Here is a 20711-nt window from a genome sequence, read left to right as displayed (position 1 = left end):
ACTTCTTTTCTGACGAGGATAAATACAGAGGCTGCTTCCTTTGCACCAACATCTTTGACAGCCTTCACTCACCCCAATCAACTTTACTTCCTTTAATTTTCCTGCAAAATCCTTTGCCACACTCATTTATGTAAGGTCAGGCTTTGTAGGATTTATGGTGACGTTGGCCCTACTTGTGAAACCTGTTACCCATGTCTATATGTTTTGGTCTTGCCCTTCTTTGCACAATTAATGGTCTGAAATTTTCCACACAATATCTCAAATTCCCAGTTGAACCAACTGATCCCACAGTCAGATTTTGAGTCCCTTTGGACTCTCTTAGTCAGATGCTAAGGGAGTCCAATACTTGTTCGATGGGAATTTCCTGCTCCCCCTGTCATTCCTCAAGGATTACAGACATTTTTCAGTTTGTTAAATTAGAATAAATTATGTGTATTGCAAGAGGTTCATGTGCCAAATTTAATAAGACATGGGGCCCCTTTATGCTGGGAAAATGAGTACTTTTGAAGTGTGTTATTGTACATTTATGGTTTAATTTACTTATTGGTTGTCTTGCCAGTTTAGTAGTGACCTAGCTGTTGTGTGTGTACATGCGAAAATCCAGTGTGAGCTCTTGAAAACCTGATAATAAAAAACTGAGAAAAAGCTGCATATTTTTTTTGTGTGTGTGTGTTGCTGCTAGTAATATACCCACAGTGAATTATCACCATCTCTGCACCTCCCTTCAGCTCTACGGAGATTTTTAGCCTCTTTCAACTAACTGTATTAAATTTATGGCCCACAGCTTTACAGTTTGATTCGGTCTCACTGCTCTCATCAACCTTGTCACTAGCCTCAGCAGGCAAGAGTCTTCAGTGAAAAGCTCTGATAAACTTATTGTACGCTACCAATTCAGCAGCGAACAGCAGAGACACAGAGATGAGCTGTGGAAAAGGTGAAACATCTAGCAGCGGTCTGCCGCGGTCGGAGGTATAAATGCTCAGAAGTCTAGTGTGTTTCATTTTGTAACTTATAGGCCTCAGAAAACATACAAGACACATTTTTAGGAAAAGTCACAGAAGAGAAGCTTGTAGGTTTTATCTAAACGGAGCTATTTGCATTATAAAAACCGTCGTGGTGGTTCTAGGACAAGTGCACTTACATTGATCACTTCCATAAAATAAAACGAGAAATTGGAGAAGATTGAAAAAATTGTTAAAATTAAATTAGGGAACTGATCACAGATGCATTGTGTGTGTGTGTGTGTTTTTACATCTATTGTTGCTTTTAATTTGCAGCTATACTTTTAAAGGACAACTTCGGTATTTTTCAACCTGGGCTCTATTTCCCCATGTGTATGTGTGCGTATGATTCATGGGTACCACTCATTCTAAAATTGGTTCAGTATTGAGCCGCGAAACGAGCTAAAACGGTAATGGGGGCAAATGCGTCCCTTATAAAAGTGCTTTTTTTCGCCACTGACCGGTTCAGATCGCTAGTGCTATCTCTGTAAATAGCATATGGTAGCGGCCCTGGGGCAGTGGTGAGTGTGAATGAGTGGAGTCAGCTGTCAGTCAGTGTTGGAGCAGAGAGGGGGAGGGCGGCCCCGCTCGGTAATGTAAATGTTTATGTGTGTGTGAATTGTGTGTTACGCTAGAAGAGTCAGAGGACGGGGTCTTTCACATGCTACCCCCTGGAGTGTTACCAGAGTTTTTGGAGTGCTTAAATAAATGGGCCTTTTTCCCGAACACAAGAACAGGTTGTTGTGTAACACAGCTTTCATAGGCTGCCTTTGTCAGACGGCGAGATGCTGAAGTTGTGGCTAGTTGTGCTACAAATGGATGCTAACACTCCTCTCCAGACACTGCGCCTTGCAGACCATCAGGTCTGCAGTGCTCACTTCTCCCAAGATGACTACTGCCAGCCGAAGAAGAGAAGACATCCAATCCCGAAACACCTCTTCCTCAAGAAAATGACTGTCCCACGAGTAGAGAGAGCTACAGACACAGTGGAGCAAAGCTTGTGAAATCACACAGCCCAGAGGTAAGGGAAAGGCTAAGTTAGTATGCTATTTACAGAGATAGCACTGGTGATCTGAACCGGTCAGTGGCGAAAAAACACACACTTCATACACACATACTCATTTACAATACCGAGCGGGGCTGCCCTCCCCTTCTCTGCTCCAACACTGACTGACAGCTGACTCCACTCATTCACACTCACCACTGCCCCAGGGCCGCTACCATATGCTATTTACTGAGATAGCACTGGCGATCTGAACCGGTCAGTGGCGAAAAAAAGCACTTTTATACAGGACGCATTTGCCCCCATTACCGTTTTAGCTCATTTCGCGGCTCAATACTGAACCAATTTTAGAACGAGTGGTACCCATGAATCATACGCACACATACACATGGGGAAATAGAGCCCAGGTTGAAAAATACAGAAGTTGCCCTTTAACGGTTGTATCTATATTTATAACACCTGTGAGCGGAGTGATTTTACTGTTACATGTCCCAGTGATGTTATACTCTATATCAGCACTCACGGAATGCCTCTCGTCCAATCAAATTACTCGGTCGGAACTAACTGTTGTATATATTAATATAATAGAAATTTGAAACCATTTTGTTGCTGGAAATATTTGTAAAAAGTCTCCCCTTTAAAAATAACTACAATAAAGGGGGGATTCAACGTCCAGTTCAATTTTTTTCTATGTTGTAAATAAAGCAAATGCACCTGGTATGATAATCATCAACTTTTATATCAAGGTATAGGCTACCTTGAAACCCGGTATATCACTGCAACCCTAATCTGTTTACAGTGCAGCCAAAATAACTCCTGATAACTGCCCTTTTTACATCATACCATGAGCAACTGCAATCTGATTTCATGCTGCACAAACCACAGTAGTTTGTAAACTTGGGGGTGTGCAGCCTGTTTTTCATATCTCAGATCTCTCTCTCTCTCTTTTTTCTTTTTTAATAGAGAGAAATACATTAGAAAAACTTGTCTTTGCTAAATTGCTCCTAATTTCTCCCATGGCTTCAGTCAGAACCAACAATACCCACTTGGAAAACTTCCCTCCACTGTTGTTCACTGTAGTCACTGAGGCGCTCGTGATAGCACTCCGCAAAGATCCTAACATAACTGGTTTAACCAGAAATAGCATTGAACAGAAGGTTTCTCTTCACACAGATTGTTGGCAACTGTATGTTTCTAACCTCTCTGTGTCTACACCTGCTGCTCTCAGAACATTTAGTTTTCAGTGGCAGTAGGTAATGCTGTGTTAGCATTAGCAGTAACTTAACACAGCTCTAGCAGCTCTGTTGGAGGATGAACAGTAAACAGTGAGGCTGATATCAATCAAATCAATGACATGCTGCATTGTTTCTGTGATTGTGTGCAGGCAGGTCATTTTAATCTTGAATGGCTGACTCCGCCACAAACAATGAAAAAGACTATAGACCAAATCACAGTGTTAATTTACAATAACTTCCGGGTAAAAAATCCTCACATCATGTACATAAAATCAAACAGTGCTGAGCAAACACTGCTTCAATGAGTTCGTTTTTAGCCACCTAAAAAAGGCCTAGAAAAGAATCAACGTAAGATTATGTGTATGCTGTATTTATAATATTTTCACTGCTTTACCTTGCCATCAGAATGTTTTTCTTTTTTTTCCAGATCTGATGATTTAAGTAGCTCAGGAGTGAACCATCTCCTTCTTTCTTGTGTCTGCTGAGAGTTGCACGTGCACAGTACTAGTGAGGAAAATCATGAAAAAATGTCGGCGGGTACAGACAAAGTTTATGAACTGAAGCGCAAGTGAGCATTTCTATTTTTCTGGAAACAGGAGTTTAATTAAATAAAGACTAAATATGACAATTAACTTTAGTCTTTGTTGTTATTTGATAAACGATAATAAATTAAACAATTTATAAAGGGGCAAGTAAAGATTGATTTCAGGCAAGTAGGTCAGAAATCTACCTACCTCAAGTCAATTCTTACTTGCCCCTATACAAATTGTTTCATTTATTAGCGATACAAGTGAAAAAAAAAACAATGTTGAACCCTGGTGTTGTATTTATACCTCTTACTTTCTTCTTGTAATTTAAGATTAACTGTAGTAATGAACTTTCTACAGTAGTCACGCAACAGTGAGTTAATATTTTTCTCATATGATATCAGTATTATATTATTACAGGGTGTGTCTGTATTTCCAATCCAGAGTTTCTCCAGGTGAAATACTGTTAACACAGCCACATCAGCAAGGACACATCCAGTGTGGTGGTGGTGTGGACCAGTGAAAACAGGACACTGCCACAGGCTTCTTGTCTGTAAACACCAGTTTACCAGAGTGAGGTTAGAGGCCTGAGTGTTGGTTTGACAACCACATACTGGCAGGAACATCCCACAACATTTGTGACACTTATACAGTTTTAGTCACTATTTTTTGGGGGGTGTACCAGGGCACACACCCTTCTCTTTCTATTGGTAGAAAATGTAAAGAATTAAAAATCAAAGCTTCTGATCTATTAACAGGCACATTTTTTTTCCAATGTCCAGAGCCACTGATCCTGGTGCTGTTAGAGGGCAGGGAGGAAAGGGCTTCAGCCTGCCATGGCTAGTGCAGGTTGGGATACTTCAGGCAGAATCTGTCGAATGTATCATATATGGCCTGTCTGGAAATAAAACAGATACCAAATCAATTCTAAAACAACAACACTTCAAAAGGCTGCATGACAAAGAAGAGATGATGTATAAAAGTGATTGTAGTTTGAATTTGTTTTTTCCCCATGCAACCAGAATTCCACCCAAATTCATGTAAATGCAAGTAGAGAGGTGAAAAATCAACAGCTCTCTGGCTCAAAAGTCTCAAAAAAGCTATCATAATCATCTTTATGAGGATAGGCTTTATTGCACAATTCCTTCAAATGAACTCCATAAACTTGAAAGCTACATAAATAAAACTGACTTGATGTGACTGTGGCTGCTGTAGGTTTGAGGTTCTAATCAATTTGGAAAAAGCTTTCAACATCTGTTACAAAAGTTAAAATGAACAAAACCATTAAATTATATATCAGCTTTTAAGATGTTTGATGAGTAGTAATTGGCTTAATTTTACCAGTCTGTACAATATTTTATGTATATTTTTTGTGTTTGATTTTGAGCTGCTGCCAAGTGTGTTTTGCCTCTATCAAATTACAGCTGGATAACAGGATAAAGCAAATTATATTAAAATATATGAACACTGTCAAGATGTAAAAATGTTGATACAGCCTCTGTTTATCACACGCAGTAGTGCATCACATTACCTATTTATAAGCTCTGCAATCTTTTCCCATCCCACCTCCAGCTGTTTGTCTGTGTTCTTTATACTTTCTAAACTTCACTCAGTATTGTGATGTCAGGAATATGATTTATTTTATTAACATTTTAGACTTGATTCCAGTGTGACTTTGCTGTTTTAATATTACCGTAGCTGCTCTAGAAACAACATTTAGTTATGAAATATTCAGTTTTATTCCTGTTGTGAATGTATTCTTTTTAAAAAATAATTACTTGTAGATGTTAAATTAGTTCTCCGAGAATCTCTTTCACTCATGGGATCGAATCAAATCAGGAAATCAGTGGCGATAGTCAGCCCCAGTACTAACTGTCACCAGCATCAACTAGTGATTAACCACACTTTTTAAGTAAATGCTCACAGATCTTATGTGCCCCAAAAGGGGACGCCGCCCTGGCGATGATGCAATACCGGTATGGTCTATGTATCATGTGATGCTGTAGTGACATGTTTAGGGATTTTAATGAACATATTTTAAACTACAGCCAAACTATGTATATTCAAAAGTTTTCCAAAACATTCTATTCATTCCAAACCATTTCCAGGCCCTTGAAAATTGTTTCTCTAATGTCATAACTTTTCCAGAAATGTCATGACCATGGGATCCCTGTACATTGTTTCTCTAGAAAAAACTCATCACACGGTTGGTCTCGTTGAACACATTGTCCACTTGCAGAGCACATTAACCAGAAAAGAGCCAAAGTTTGATTTTGACCTTTTATGGAGGTATTCTAAGACACTGATAATAGTTATCTACAGCTGATATGACCTGCCACAGATATGTTTGTCATTTAAATCTGCAAAAGCAGTGGTCAGTGCCCTGCTGCCTACATGTTTTAATGTCTGAGATATCATCTGTTTCTCTACAATAAAGCACCTTTGCCTCCTGCTTCTGCAAATTGATTGGCTTTATTCAAATTATTAATCTTTAGCCTTGGAATGACTTGATATCTTTCCGTGTAATCAAAAGGCTAAAGTCCAGGTGCAGTCACGAGTCATGGGTGTTTAAGTCAAAGTGGAGTTGCAAGTGCTGTTTTGATGTGTTTGAGTCTAGAGTCATCATATTCATGATGACTGACCTGAGAGTTGCTATTGGGAGGAGCAGGTAGCGATTAAAGTGTGACAGAGCTTTACAGGTTCAGCTAATCATTGTACTGACCTCCTACAGTACAGAATAGCAGGACAACACTAGAAGTCACACTAGAAGGGGGCCAAATACAAAGTGTGGCCCTACCTTAATACTCACAAAATGTTTTCTTGTAAGCACTGTTTAACTAAGCAAACTCACACACCTGATACCTGACCACACATCTTTTGATATCCTTTGAGTTAAGAAGTTTACCTGAAGACGTTCTGTTTAAACAGGTATGCACTGACGTGTCCTCCATTCAGATATCTGACTTCACATCCTGGCCAGATCTCTTGCAGACTGAGGACCCCTGTACGAGGGATATAGGCATCCTCTTTGGCCTGGACCACGATAATGAGACTGGTGTCTACAGGGACTGGGATACAGGGAAGGACAGGTGACGTTTATTTCTGTATACATACTGCCACTGTGACATATCATACATAACACACTGAGCAGCATTGTTACATGGAAAACATCTTGGGTCTTCCTCTACAAATATCAAATCTGCAGCCAGGACATTAGATTTGCTGCCTTTTATTTGAGGGGAAAAAACATAACCCTCTCAAAAACTGACTTTTTCTCTCAGCTTCAACAAGGTCAAACGTGCTTTATATCATCTCCATTAGATTTTTATAATTCACTGTGTTTTTGGGGTTAAGCCAAAACTATCTCATGCCTTCAGCTGGTCCAAAACACAGCTGCTCTACTTTTAAGAAATGCTAAAAGACATGATCATATCACCTGTTCTGAAGGGTTACCATGAAGTTTTAGAATTGATTTTAAGGATTGACTGATGACCTTCAAAGTACAGTACTTCATGGTTTCGCTAACAAGTTATATTGCTGAATGGTTCCTCTCCTATGAGCCAGAGTGCAGCAGAGGCAGGGCTCTGCTGGCTGTCCCTGATGCTGCGTTCATACTATGAGGTGAGTGACAATGCAACAGTGTGCCCAGCTACATTATTGCTGAGTCGCTGTTGGAAGTGTTGCTCAAGCGCACATTAACATAGTTACATTGTCATGGGCATGTGTGTGTGTCTGCTAGCGGTCATAAAGCACCTTGACTCATCGTCATCTAAAGTTTGCATTTGGCAAAAAATATATCTATGCTTCTGATATGGTGTGATATGGCACAGACATATCTACGCTTATCTATCTATTCTATGCTTTTTCAATATCTGAGCCCCATTTTAACAATGCATTTCACCACACCATTGCATCCCCATGCAATGTACTAACACAGTACCACAACTAGAAAAGACTAGAAATATCGCCCCAGGGATGTATGCCTCCATGCACCAGCCAAGTGTCTCTTACAGTTTATATCCATATCTGTGAAAACACAGATGCTTCACACACATCTCCCCCCAACAGCAAAGAGGATCTATATAATCAGCACAGTTTCAAGGTGGACGCCCAAGATTAGTGTCACCAATTCAGTATCTGACTAAATGTCTCCTCTTCTGTTCCTGAGATATGACACTAAGTAATGGCCAGAAAAGTGTTTAATGCAGAACATTATGATGTCACAGTTGAACCTTTGACCTTATAAATATATATATACAGTACAGGCCAAAAGTTTGGACACACCTTCTCATTCAATGCGTTTTCTTTATTTCCATGACTATTTACATTTTAGATTCTCACTGAAGGCATCAAAACTATGAATGAACACATGTGGAGTTATGTACTTAACAAAAAAAGGTGAAATAACTGAAAACATGTTTTATATTCTAGTTTCTTCAAAATAGCCACCCTTTGCTCTGATTACTGCTTTGCACACTCTTGGCATTCTCTCCATGAGCTTCAAGAGGTAGTCACCTGAAATGGTTTCCACTTCACAGGTGTGCCTTATCAGGGTTAATTAGTGGAATTTCTTGCTTTATCAATGGGGTTGGGACCATCAGTTGTGTTGTGCGGAAGTCAGGTTAATACACAGCCGACAGCCCTATTGGACAACTGTTAAAATTCATATTATGGCAAGAACCAATCAGCTAACTAAAGAAAAACGAGTGGCCATCATTACTTTAAGAAATGAAGGTCAGTCAGTCCGTAAAAATTGCAAAAACTTTAAATGTGTCCCCAAGTGGAGTCGCAAAAACCATCAAGCGCTACAACGAAACTGGCACACATGAGGACCGACCCAGGAAAGGAAGACCAAGAGTCACCTCTGCTTCTGAGGATAAGTTCATCCGAGTCACCAGCCTCAGAAATCGCAAGTTAACAGCAGCTCAGATCAGAGACCAGATGAATGCCACACAGAGTTCTAGCAGCAGACCCATCTCTAGAACAACTGTTAAGAGGAGACTGCAGGAATCAGGCCTTCATGGTCAAATAGCTGCTAGGAAACCACTGCTAAGGAGAGGCAACAAGCAGAAGAGATTTGTTTGGGCCAAGAAACACAAGGAATGGACATTAGACCAGTGGAAATCTGTGCTTTGGTCTGATGAGTCCAAATTTGAGATCTTTGGTTCCAACTGCCGTGTCTTTGTGAGATGCAGAAAAGGTGAACGGATGGATTCCACATGCCTGGTTCCCACTGTGAAGCATGGAGGAGGAGGTGTGATGGTGTGGGGGTGTTTTGCTGGTGACACTGTTGGGGATTTATTCAAAATTGAAGGCACACTGAACCAGCATGGCTACCACAGCATCCTGCAGCGACATGCCATCCCATCCGGTTTGCGTTTAGTTGGACGATCATTTATTTTTCAACAGGACAATGACCCCAAACACACCTCCAGGCTGTGTAAGGGCTATTTGACCAAGAAGGAGAGTGATGGAGTGCTGCGGCAGATGACCTGGCCTCCACAGTCACCGGACCTGAACCCAATCGAGATGGTTTGGGGTGAGCTGGACCGCAGAGTGAAGGCAAAGGGGCCAACAAGTGCTAAACACCTCTGGGAACTCCTTCAAGACTGTTGGAAAACCATTTCAGGTGACTACCTCTTGAAGCTCATGGAGAGAATGCCAAGAGTGTGCAAAGCAGTAATCAGAGCAAAGGGTGGCTATTCTGAAGAAACTAGAATATAAAACATGTTTTCAGTTATTTCACCTTTTTTTGTTAAGTACATAACTCCACATGTGTTCATTCATAGTTTTGATGCCTTCAGTGAGAATCTAAAATGTAAATAGTCATGGAAATAAAGAAAACGCATTGAATGAGAAGGTGTGTCCAAACTTTTGGCCTGTACTGTATATATATATATATATATATATATAGATAGATATAAATTGTCATCACTTCATTATTTTATCCTTTTAGACATTTGTGTGATGTTTTTTCATGAGCATATGAATTATTCAGTTATGGCCAAAAACATATTTTGTGAAGTCACACTGCCCTTGACCTTTGACCTTCGACAACCACACTCTAATCAGTTTATTCTTGAGTCCAAGTGGAAGTTTGTTTAAAATTTAAATAAATTCCTTTAAGGTGTTCTTGAGATATAGCAGTCACAAAAAAAAGAGACAGACAAGGTCACAGTGACCTTGACCTTCAATATATGACCACTAAAAACTAATCAGTTCATCACTGAGTCCAAGTAGACATTTGTGGCAAGAAATTCCCTTGAAGCATTCTTGAGATATTGTGTTCACAAGGATGGACAGATGGACAACCTGAAAACAAAATGCCACTAACAACAGATATCACCAGCACAGAGGCATAAAAACATATGACTGGTTGACGCTTCACAGCATCGTTGAAGCGCTGAAAAAAGTTGAGGCCAGCTTAACTTTAACTTGTAATGTGCACGTCCGTCTGCAGTGACAAGTGTCAGGAGTCAGTTTGTAGCTTTAGTTCATCAGCTACAAATGACTTGTAGCCTGTTTTCGTGTCACTTGTAGTGTGAACACTGCATAAGTCTCAGCTCAAGTCAGTGCCCCCCACCCCAGCTTTGAAACTCCCTGTCTGAAGATCTGAGGCCAGAGAACCTGCAACATCTTTTATATCACTTCTCAAAACACATCTTTTTTCTTTCTTTTTTTTTTTAAAAAAGCTTTTTTTTATGCTAACACACAAATTTACAAAACATGTCTGATCTGTTGGTTTTTTTTGTTGTTTTTTTTAATATATGCGTACAGGTTGTGTCAGGAAGTATTCATGTGGACTCCCCAGCTTACTGAAGAAATCTTCATGACAGGCCTGTTCAGGCATCTTGTCCTGGTCTTGAGCTTGACTTGTTGCACAAGTTCTCTCCTATCATACACAGCTTCAGTAACTCACTCCATGACGGGTGACGGGTAGGGATGGAACGACAAGAGATTTTGATATCACAATTACTGTCAGAGGAAATATCACTATGTCATGTTTTTTTAACAATAATTATTCAAGCAATACATAATAATAATAATAATAATGTATTTATGTAATTTATGTAATTATATATATTACCATTATATCCATTTAGTTTTTTTTAAGTAACGTTTGGCTTTTAAAAAATAATTTATAAAGGCTGAAAGGGAACAGGCTATACAGAACATAAGCTATAGATAAAGACAGAGAGAGAGAGTGAAACACAGCCCCTTCAACATTCCTCCTCAGTTGGTTAAATGATATTCCTACAAGATAGCCAAAGTAAACAGTAACAGCTGTGAACGACTCCCGAGTTCAAACTGTTCTGGTCCAGCTCAGTACATCATCGATGATTGGATGGATAACTATCTCAAAAGTGTTGGTAGATATTCCAAGTGTTTGACCCTTAGCAGTCACTTTTCAACAGCTCACTTTGCAAGTTGGATATCCATCTACAACTCCCTGTTCACTTGTAGATATTCAAAATGCTCCCACACTTCCGATTCAAGTGGGGATGGGCAACTTAAGTAACTTTCATATTCAAGTGCTCACATTATTATAGAGTACTTGAATACTTGCACAAAAAAAAAATCAAGCATAACAATAGGAAGGTAAATTGGCCAACAATGGAAAAAAGTGCAATTTGAAATACGTTTATTGAACAACCAGGCCTCAATTCGCTTATTAAACCATAAATTCAAAGCTGACATAAGAAAATCCACAAATTTTCTGTTAGGTTAGACGCAGCCCCAAAGGACTGTCTGCCACTCTCCTCCGAATCAGTTTGTCTGTCTAGTTGGCATGAGATAACACAACAGCAGCACCGGCTAACATCTGACAACTAGCTGTTTAACAGTCCCAACAAACTCACAGCTCTGTCATATTTGTGTTATGGAACTAACCAGGAACGTTTTCCGTAAATCTGTCTGTCTGCACCATCAAACTTACCAGAGAAGTTGGCCATGTGTGTGCATTCGTCCATTACTCCCTTCATGAAGCTTATAGACTCTTTATGTAATGAAGGCCGATAGAATTTGGCTGAATCCGTCTTCTTCTCACACAGTGTGCTGTTCGCATGAAGGCTTCTAAGAAAAGAAAAAAAAAACTAATCAGTTAAAAAACAAAGAACTAAAATAATAAAAATAATATTAACCTGCATTTTTATAGTGCCTTTTTAAGGGACCCATGGATGATTTACACACAGACACCTTGGCTCACAGACCACACATGAATCAGCCAACAAGAAGCTGGAACACTTTGCCCAGGACAGGGAAACTGTCACCTCGTCTTGGAGCCAGACCCGCAAGGGGAACTTGCAGGCGAGCATTTTTTGAAAGGGGGGTAGGAGGGTGTGCTCCAATTACTGGGGCATCACAATGCTCAGTTTTGCTGGGTAAGCTTAGCCTGGCTTTTTAACATTGTTTGATTGTTCTCTCCAAAAAGTAACAATAATAATAACAATACTCGTATTCCTATTGAAATGTTCAATGCGAGACTTTCGGTTCAATACGCATTACAAACCGAATATGTTGAACTATCCTATTACATTTGGAAAATACAATATACAGCTTAAACTGTGTTTAAGATATTTTTTTCCAACAAGGCAGCCCAAAGGACAGAGCAGACAACATGCTGTCTGCCCCTTCCACCACCAAACCAGAACATTCTACTCCAGTGAGACAGCTACGCTCAGCTAGCTCATTCTAAGATGGTTATTAACACCATTACCAAACCAGAAATAGAAGATCTTCCAATAACCTACAGGTCTGATGTTTGGATCCACTTTGGTTTGACTGTAAATTATAGCCGTCATATTTAACATGTTAGGAGTAGGAACAAGTTGGATGACTGTAACGTGAAATTTTCATATCGACCAATGTCTAACTGACTGTCTCAAAAAAACAAAACAAAAAACAACCTCCCTTTGGATAAGTAAGTTGTTCTAAGGAATAACATGTTGAATGTCTGACAATAACAGCACATATGATAAAAATGGCATGTCAGCAATTATCCTAACAATTAGATTTAGAAATCCTCATTATAGATTATAAACAACAAATCACATGTGGAAGTATGTGGAACATATGTCCAGAAAACAAAAGTTACACATGCATTTTTGAGCAAAAGTGGATTTTACAAATATAAACGTGATGGCTTGTGTGAGGCTTTTCCTTGGAACTCATTCAGCAGCGTTTACTCACGATAACTTAACAGATTACCTTGGTAGAGTGTCCAAGCTCATTCCACTGCTGTTCACAGATGATAGCAATTGGTCTACTCTAGCCCTGCCCCCCTCAGGGCTTCCACCAATCAACAGGCCTCGTTCAGCCTCGGCTTCCCCTCCAGCTTTGGAATTCTGAGCCACTGATGCTCTGTCATCTCCAGACAGGCCCAACAGATGCTCTAAAGGGTCCACATTCTTCGAAAACTCTGGACCCATCTTAAAGGAATCAGCCTGGTGAATGTGGACACACACACCAAAACACAGATACAATGTACTTACTGATGCTAATGTGTGTTAATGTATGTGTTTCATAAGGGGCTGTTAGTTCTCCAGCAGAATCTTTGTTGCTGTGCTGATTCTTGGAGAGCAAAATCTAATTTAAGAACCATTTGATATAAAAGGGCAACTGCTTGATGAGATTTTCTCTGACTGACATTATGACAGATGCCCATAACATATGACCAGAGTCCAACAATGAAACAAAAAAGGCCCTGCTAATGTGAGCATTTGTGAAGCTACAATGAGCAAATGTTTACACCTACTTAAATGTAATTATTCTAGTCATCACTGATACATTTTCTAGTGATTGATCAACTTATCACTCAATTTATCTCATACAGTTTCCACATTTATACTTACTCATTAGCATCGGTAATATCCTTTTCAAATCAAAACTGTAACCTTTGAGCCAACTGTACCTTATGAATACTACATATGTTCAACCACGATGTAAGAGTATGAATAAGTGATGTTCAAAAAAATTGAAGGATAACATACCCCACAGTATTCCAGCAGCTTAATGATCTCCTCTTCATATACTGAGTTAATGGCATACTGTTTCTCCAGCTCTGTCCAGTTCACTGCTTTACTCAGCACACCCTACACACACACACACACACACACACACACGAAGGTGCAAAAAATGAGGGTCTGTTTTAGTCGTTTTAGAAGAGGTTTGATACATGAACTATAGTGTGTTTACGTCCTGCGCGGAGGGATACACCGGTGAGCAACAGCTGTAGCTGGATCTGGGACAGGTATGCTAGGTCACTCGGTAAAAGCAAACAAAGACACAACACGGACGATATTACCAGAGATATTGGATAAAGGAGATACCCCACCCTAGGCTTATCCAATGTTAAGAAAACGGTTACTCTTCCTGTCTCCTAAGTGGGCGTGGTTAGCTCTCCCTCCAATCAGAGCCTGTTCTCCCTCAACCCCCACTGAATCAGGAAGTGAGCTGAGTGGGGTATCTCGCTTTATCCAATATCTCTGATATTACTCACTCGACTGAAAGCTGTCCATCAGCTTCTGCAGGCCTGGGTGTTTTTTCCAGTTTAACTTTGTAATTGCTGCAAAGATTTCACTCCTTGTAATACACTCTCTGTGGCGGTTTTCCTCCTGATGATATATCTCCCCAATGATGGTAGCACCGAATCCCATTCTGTGCAGCAAAATGATTCCACCTCCGTAGGAATATGTTAGCTAGCCCCGCAGCTACACCACCAGTCCTCCCCTGACCTCCGTCTCCCCTCGGCCCGTTGCTGCTCCGCTGCTCCGGAGGATTTAGCCTCTCTTCTCGCCCGCTCAGCATCCAATACCTGGAGTTCCTCATCTGTATGCTCCGGCTCAAACAGGTACGGCTCTGGGTCTGTGTCCGCTACAAGAAACTCTTCAAAATCGTATTCAAAGTCGTCCATTGCAGCTACTATATTCCGGAGATATTGTTAGGCTACAGCTGAGTTTTGTTTACAGGCTAGGTCTGTGCCTGTACCTGCTCACCGGTGTATCCCTCCGCGGATCACAGCGCCAGACATACTGACCCCAGAAATATTTATTTCTGCTGACCCCAATGCTAACCGCTGAGACCCAGCCACTGGACGTACAGACACAAAAGTGATATCCACCATGTTGTCTCAATATGAAAATGATAGCGAAAGGGCATAACTCCCACATCGTCAGAGTATTCTTTTAACATTTGGCTTTGGAACCCGATCAGCCGCCATGATGAATTAGCTTTTTTTTTTTTTTTTCCCCTCCTTTTTCTTTGGTGTGGTGATGACCTCTTCACCGCGGTAGGCATCATGTGACCGCGGTATTGCGGTGATGCGGTTATTGTCACAGCCCTAATCCATACTAAAAGAGTATGGCTGACAAAAGCTGAAAAAGGTGTGCACCAAAAAATACTCAGATTTATAAAACCATTTGTACGTCTGACAGGGCACAATATCCTTTTGTAAATCCCAAATCAACTTGGAATTTTTCACAAGTGGATCACCCTCATATTCTACCCTCTACAGGTCCATAATCATTCATTCATTCATTCATTCATTCATTCACACATCATAACTGTGTTATCTCATTTCAGCAATAGATAGTGACTTAACAGACATTTATCTAAATGAAAAATCTTTGAGATAATTATTGTAAGTTTTGCTTTTTAAGTTTGCAAAAGTATAAATGAAAGTGAACCTTCCTGCCAAATTGGTGCATTTGTCTTGATGGAGAGGATCATTAAAAAAATAAAATAAAAAATAAAAATATTACAATAACTGATACCAAAAAAATGACAACAAAATTAACTATTTTCAAATTTATCCCATGAAAATTAAAATTTTCTCGCTCTGTAAAAATGTCCTATTACAAATTCATCCCCAAATATCATCATTTTAAAGATAAAATGATGCAATTTATTACTATTTATCAAATGTCCTTTGTCTGACATGTTGGTAAACCCTTCTTTTAAGTCATATGAAAGATTTATAATACCTCTTTAAACTTAAGACCACTGCTACAGAGTTCATGTTCATGAGAAGAATCAAAGTACAAGCTAAATCAACAGGCCACTAGTCCAGCTGCACAAGAAACCTTCCTATGGCATCATTTCATATACTGTATTGTAGCCAATCTGAAGTGTAATATGGGTATCATTGTAACTGATAACATTAGGCCTGAGCACAAGGCTCATTATTATTGTTCATAATCCAAACAATCAGGCTGCAGTTTGATTGCTCACTGTCACAGCTTCTATCAACCACTAATGAGAAAAAATGTTTACACCTTTACTACAATGTTTGGTGATACTGTCAATTTTAATGCTGTTGTAATGACTGAATGCTCTTATTGATCTATGTCAGGTAGAGAGAGGGTTACCGTGGTGAAGACACTGGAGGCTGTGGACCAGGATAAACACGGAATCAGAGGGATGGGCTTTGGCCAGTTAGTCACTGCCAGGGATGCCATCTGGACACAAAGACACACAAGACTTAATGAAAAGTATGATCTGTGGTAGGATCAGGTATTATATTGGACTCACTTGTATTTGTATGCAGGCTTGCAAGTAAAATATTTACTTTAATTCAAAGGAAGGTGCTGGTGATTATGGGTCTCCAGAATGGCACAAATGTTGCATAGTTATTTAGTGTAATAACCGTGGAATACATGGGTTTCCCCACAGTGTCAGAACATGTGCTGTTTTCGTGACTCACATATCCTCCCATGGAGATGCCAGTCATTCCCAGTGGCCAGTAACCTTCTCTCTCCAGCCATCGGAGAAGCACTGTTGACTCCAGGATCAAAGCCCCTCCCATCACAAATAGGTCTGACACATTCTTTAGACAGGACCGCCTAAAATACTCACAAATAATGTCCTTGTTAAAACTCAATTCATACCAGCTTCAAAGAAAAAGTCCACTGAAAATCTGTCTTAGTATTTAACCATATTCCCCTATAGTCTTGCAGAGTGGCCGGGGGCAGTTTGTAGTTTGATTGTTCATATCGAATAACAACCTGAATTTACAGGATGGATTCCGATAGTTATGAGGAGAAAAGCATCAAACCATCCCTATAAATGTCCCAAATTACTCCTGAAGCATAATTCACTTCTCTTCTGATCCTTATTTTCAGTATGCTGCATTTGTTGTGGAGTTTTTCCTTCTCTTAACTGAGGGTGGAGGATAGAGGGCGTTGGATGCTGTGCAAGGAGTAAAGCCAATTGAGTCAAATTTGTGATATCTGATATTGGGCCATATAAATCCAACTGACTTGACTTAATTTAAATGAACTACTTCCATTGACGATGTGGAGCTACTGGGAAGTGTATTTAGCTTGTGGAGGAACTGTGAGTTTGGAACATACTGAAGATATATCAACAGTGGAGAGGTCCGATGTGCTTCAGTCCAAAAAAACTTCTCACACCACTCCTGAGAAACTAACTGCTGTGAATCCAACCTGACAATAGCTGATTGCTGACAATCCTCTTTAAAAGGAGCAAGCTGCAAACTCTTTAAGGGCACTGACACACCAAAGCAGACGCCAGACGGTCAGACGGTCGAACGTTGGTCAATATCGGGCCATCGGTACGCATCTGTTGTCCTAGTTTTTCACAGTGTCCCCCCCACTGTTGGCTCTCTTCAACTATTGTTGCCTTTTTTTTGGCCAATTCAGTATGTTGAATCATGTTAGAGCTGGTAAGATTATTTTTTAGCCATTGAGCTGTTTAGCAGAAACAGTTTTTAACTGTTTGTGTTATTGATCACTGGCGTATGGTAAATATGCTTTGTTCTTTCAAAACTGGGTTGTGTTGCTAATGTGCAAACTGGCTAACTTGCATCTTGAATCCGTCCTGTCGGTCTTCAGGTTTCCCTTCTCTGAATGACAAATACAGACGACCGCCACCTGCTGCTATGGAGTTATTTCCTCTCAGGCAGACGCAGAAGGTACATGCTCATTGGTCATTGGCTGTAGCCTTTGTGGTAGGGCTGCACGATATTGGAAAAAACTGATATTGCGATTTATTTTATTTTGCAATCTATATTGCGATATTAAAAAAATACAAGAATTTTCACCAGATGACTTGAATAGCTCTATTTGGAAAGAATTAGGTTGACTTGCCATGACACCATTGTATTCATATAATACCCTTCTATTAATCCAGGCTAAAGTCAATGGTCTAACATGCCATACTCTAAAATAAGGGGGTTCATCTGTGAATGAAGAAGATTGCTGGTATATAAAAGGGATCCAGGAGGCCATGTCTCTGTACTCCAGATTAAAACAGAGCATTAGGGATATCATCTTTTTTATATCCAAAATAGTTCCATATTTCGGGCGTTGACCTTCTTTTGGGGACTATCCTCCTTTACTGTTTCTCCCTCTTGCATGTCGCTCATTTTCAGTGTGTGACTGCAGCATGTGCATAAGAGGGGGAGGGGCTGCTGAGTGCTCAGAGAGGGAGAGACAGATTAGAGCTATTGATTCAATCTACCTATTCAAGCGCTGGAATTTGTTATTTACTTGACAATGCCTGAACGCTATACAGGCTCCGCTCCATTAGTGCCGTGCTGCGGGTTCGGGTTGGGGTCGGGTTCGGTTATAAACGGTCAGCAAAATGCAGCCCAAGCCGCACTCTAGAGTGCTCACCTGTGTGTGTGTGTGTGTGTGTGTGTGTGTGTGTGTGCGCGCACGCACATGTGTGTGTCTGTGTGCGCATGTGTCAGAGAGAGAGGCGAGCGGAGCTGAGCAAGGAGCTTTCTTCAGAGCTGCTTTTCTGAAGCAAAACAAAAGTTTACATGTTCTAAAAAAAGAGAAAACATTACATGTACTGCGATGTGACTATCGCACATGCGCACATCGCAATGGCGATGTTCAAACGATAAATCATGCAGCCCTACTTTGCCGCCCTACTTTGTGGTGCATTCCAGCGCAACTTTTTGGCTAAGACACAGGCAATGTGAGGCCATGTGTATATTAAATCTCAATTTTTGAGACAGCAACTGACGTGTCTGTAGCACAGAGGATCACAAAACTGCCAAGCTTACAGTCCCATTTACATTTTACTTTTCGCTTTTCACACAAATGAGCTAGCTAACAATTAATTGTACTGTTGATTAATCTGTTGATCATTTTATTGATTAATCAGTTAATCATTTAGTTTATCAAATTAAAAAAAAAAACGGTATTCACAAGAGTCGAGTCCAGGTTAATGTTGAAGACAATGTTGTTGTTGTGGCCAACTAACCACCCAAAAACAAACATTTGCTGTAAGCAGAGAATCTGGAATTTTTGCTTGAAAAATGACTGAAACATCTAACCAATTAAGTAGTTGCTGATTTATTTGCTTTCTATCAGCTAATCAATTAGTCAGCTACTCGTTATAGCTTTAAGCACAACTTTCATGTATAACAAGCCTACAGCTATCACATATTCAACTAAATATGTGCTTGAACAACACCATGTAGTGGTGAAATAGAACATTCTCATCTAAATATCAACTACAGACCAAATGTACGTTTGAATTCTATGGCCACATTATTATACATTTTTACAAGTTTATGTAACAACATGAATATGGACCCATATAATGTCCTTAGATTTATATTCTATCTCCCAAATGTCGATATCTGTATCAGCTTCAAAAATCCACTATCTTGTCTACTGTACTCTTATCTATACAAACACACTGCAGCACCTTCTTTCTGTCTGAACTGAACTGAAAGCTTGCTTTTATCCAAATCTGTCTGAAATCAAATACCCAACCAAGTGCCAAATTGGTAATCAATCAATCAATCAATCAATCAATCAATCAAGTCAGGAGTGTGTGAATGGGAGTTAACTTACAGCTGGTCTTTGGGTTTACGATAGCCATGTAAAAGTTCAGTCAAGGAGAAAAAAGTGCTCACCATACATCAGTTTAAGACAGAGGCTCTAAAACTTCCTCTGTCATGCCCCCCCTCAGAAGCTTAAAAAGTTCATGCCCTCCAACCCCACTTTTTTTTAATCAATTAGCTATAATTAGGGTAGAAAGAAATAAAGAATGATCCATGTTGAATTTTAGTTAAAGGGATAGTGCATTCAAAAATGAAAATTCAGCCATTATCTACTCACCTATATGCCGATGGAGGCCCTGGTGAAGTTTTAGAGTGCTCACATCCCTTGCAGAGATCGGCGGGCGGAGCGGATAGCACACCTAATGGCAGACGGCGCCCCAGACTAACGTCCAAGAACACAAAATTGAATCCACATAATATCTCCGTACTGCTCATCCATAGTGATCCAAGTGTGCTGCAATCGCGACATAAAAAGTTGTTTTGAAAAACGTCATATGTTTTTAGCCTCACTGTAGCTCTGACTGTTTCTCTGTGCTCCGCACTCATGTGTGCGTGCCTGCACGAGACCAGCGAAAGCATGAGCTTTGCTCACCCGTGTTTACATCACGTGACACGTGCACCGCAGGGGGAGACAACGGTAGCCACAGTCGCTAAAAGATAATTTGCACTACGATCTTTTAGGAAAGGACAGCCCAACATGTCTGAAGACTTTGAAATTGAGGAGGAACAGCATTTCTTTGTTGAGCCGTATTTCTTTGAACCCGAGTATACGGACGGAACTCAGGCTACTGGACGAAGCCGCCGCAGCTCATGAGCCTAAGCCTCAGCCAGCCGCAGAATACCGGAGTCGAGCACTGGAAACCTGGTGGTGTAGTTGTTTCAAATGCAAAGCAATGCCAACGGATGAGGAAAGTCTTTGCTGCTCAGACTGGGAATTGGTGATGCCTGCATTTGAGAATCTGGACATCAGTACTGACGAGAGTGTTGCTCTTGAGAGATCACCGATCACCCTGAGCGCACACACGTGAACGCGGAGCACAGAGAAGCAGTCAGAGCTACAGGCTACAATGAGGCTAAAAACAGAGTTCATATGACATTTTTCGAAACAACTTTTAATGTCGCGAT

The 20711-nt window shown here is 40.3% G+C and overlaps 1 protein-coding gene across 1 annotated transcript in view; it reads right to left on the bottom strand.

Moving 5' to 3' along the window:
- Positions 1–2391: 2391 nt before the first annotated feature.
- Positions 2392–20711, bottom strand: part of abhd18 (abhydrolase domain containing 18) — a 30917-nt gene continuing 12597 nt past the window's right edge. Inside the window, exons 7-14 of the mRNA XM_049586304.1 lie at positions 19597–19624; positions 16467–16605; positions 16132–16221; positions 13756–13857; positions 12974–13209; positions 11703–11839; positions 6672–6834; positions 2392–4664 (exon numbers count right to left, since the gene is read on the bottom strand). Coding sequence (XP_049442261.1) covers positions 4607–4664; positions 6672–6834; positions 11703–11839; positions 12974–13209; positions 13756–13857; positions 16132–16221; positions 16467–16605; positions 19597–19624 — 953 coding nt within the window. The 3' untranslated portion in view covers positions 2392–4606. The remainder of the gene's footprint in view (positions 4665–6671; positions 6835–11702; positions 11840–12973; positions 13210–13755; positions 13858–16131; positions 16222–16466; positions 16606–19596; positions 19625–20711) is intronic.

This window comes from Epinephelus fuscoguttatus, linkage group LG9 (genome assembly GCF_011397635.1).
Source record: "Epinephelus fuscoguttatus linkage group LG9, E.fuscoguttatus.final_Chr_v1".
In the NCBI taxonomy this organism is placed as follows: domain Eukaryota; kingdom Metazoa; phylum Chordata; class Actinopteri; order Perciformes; family Serranidae; genus Epinephelus; species Epinephelus fuscoguttatus.
This window is presented reverse-complemented; position numbering and strand designations above follow the sequence as displayed.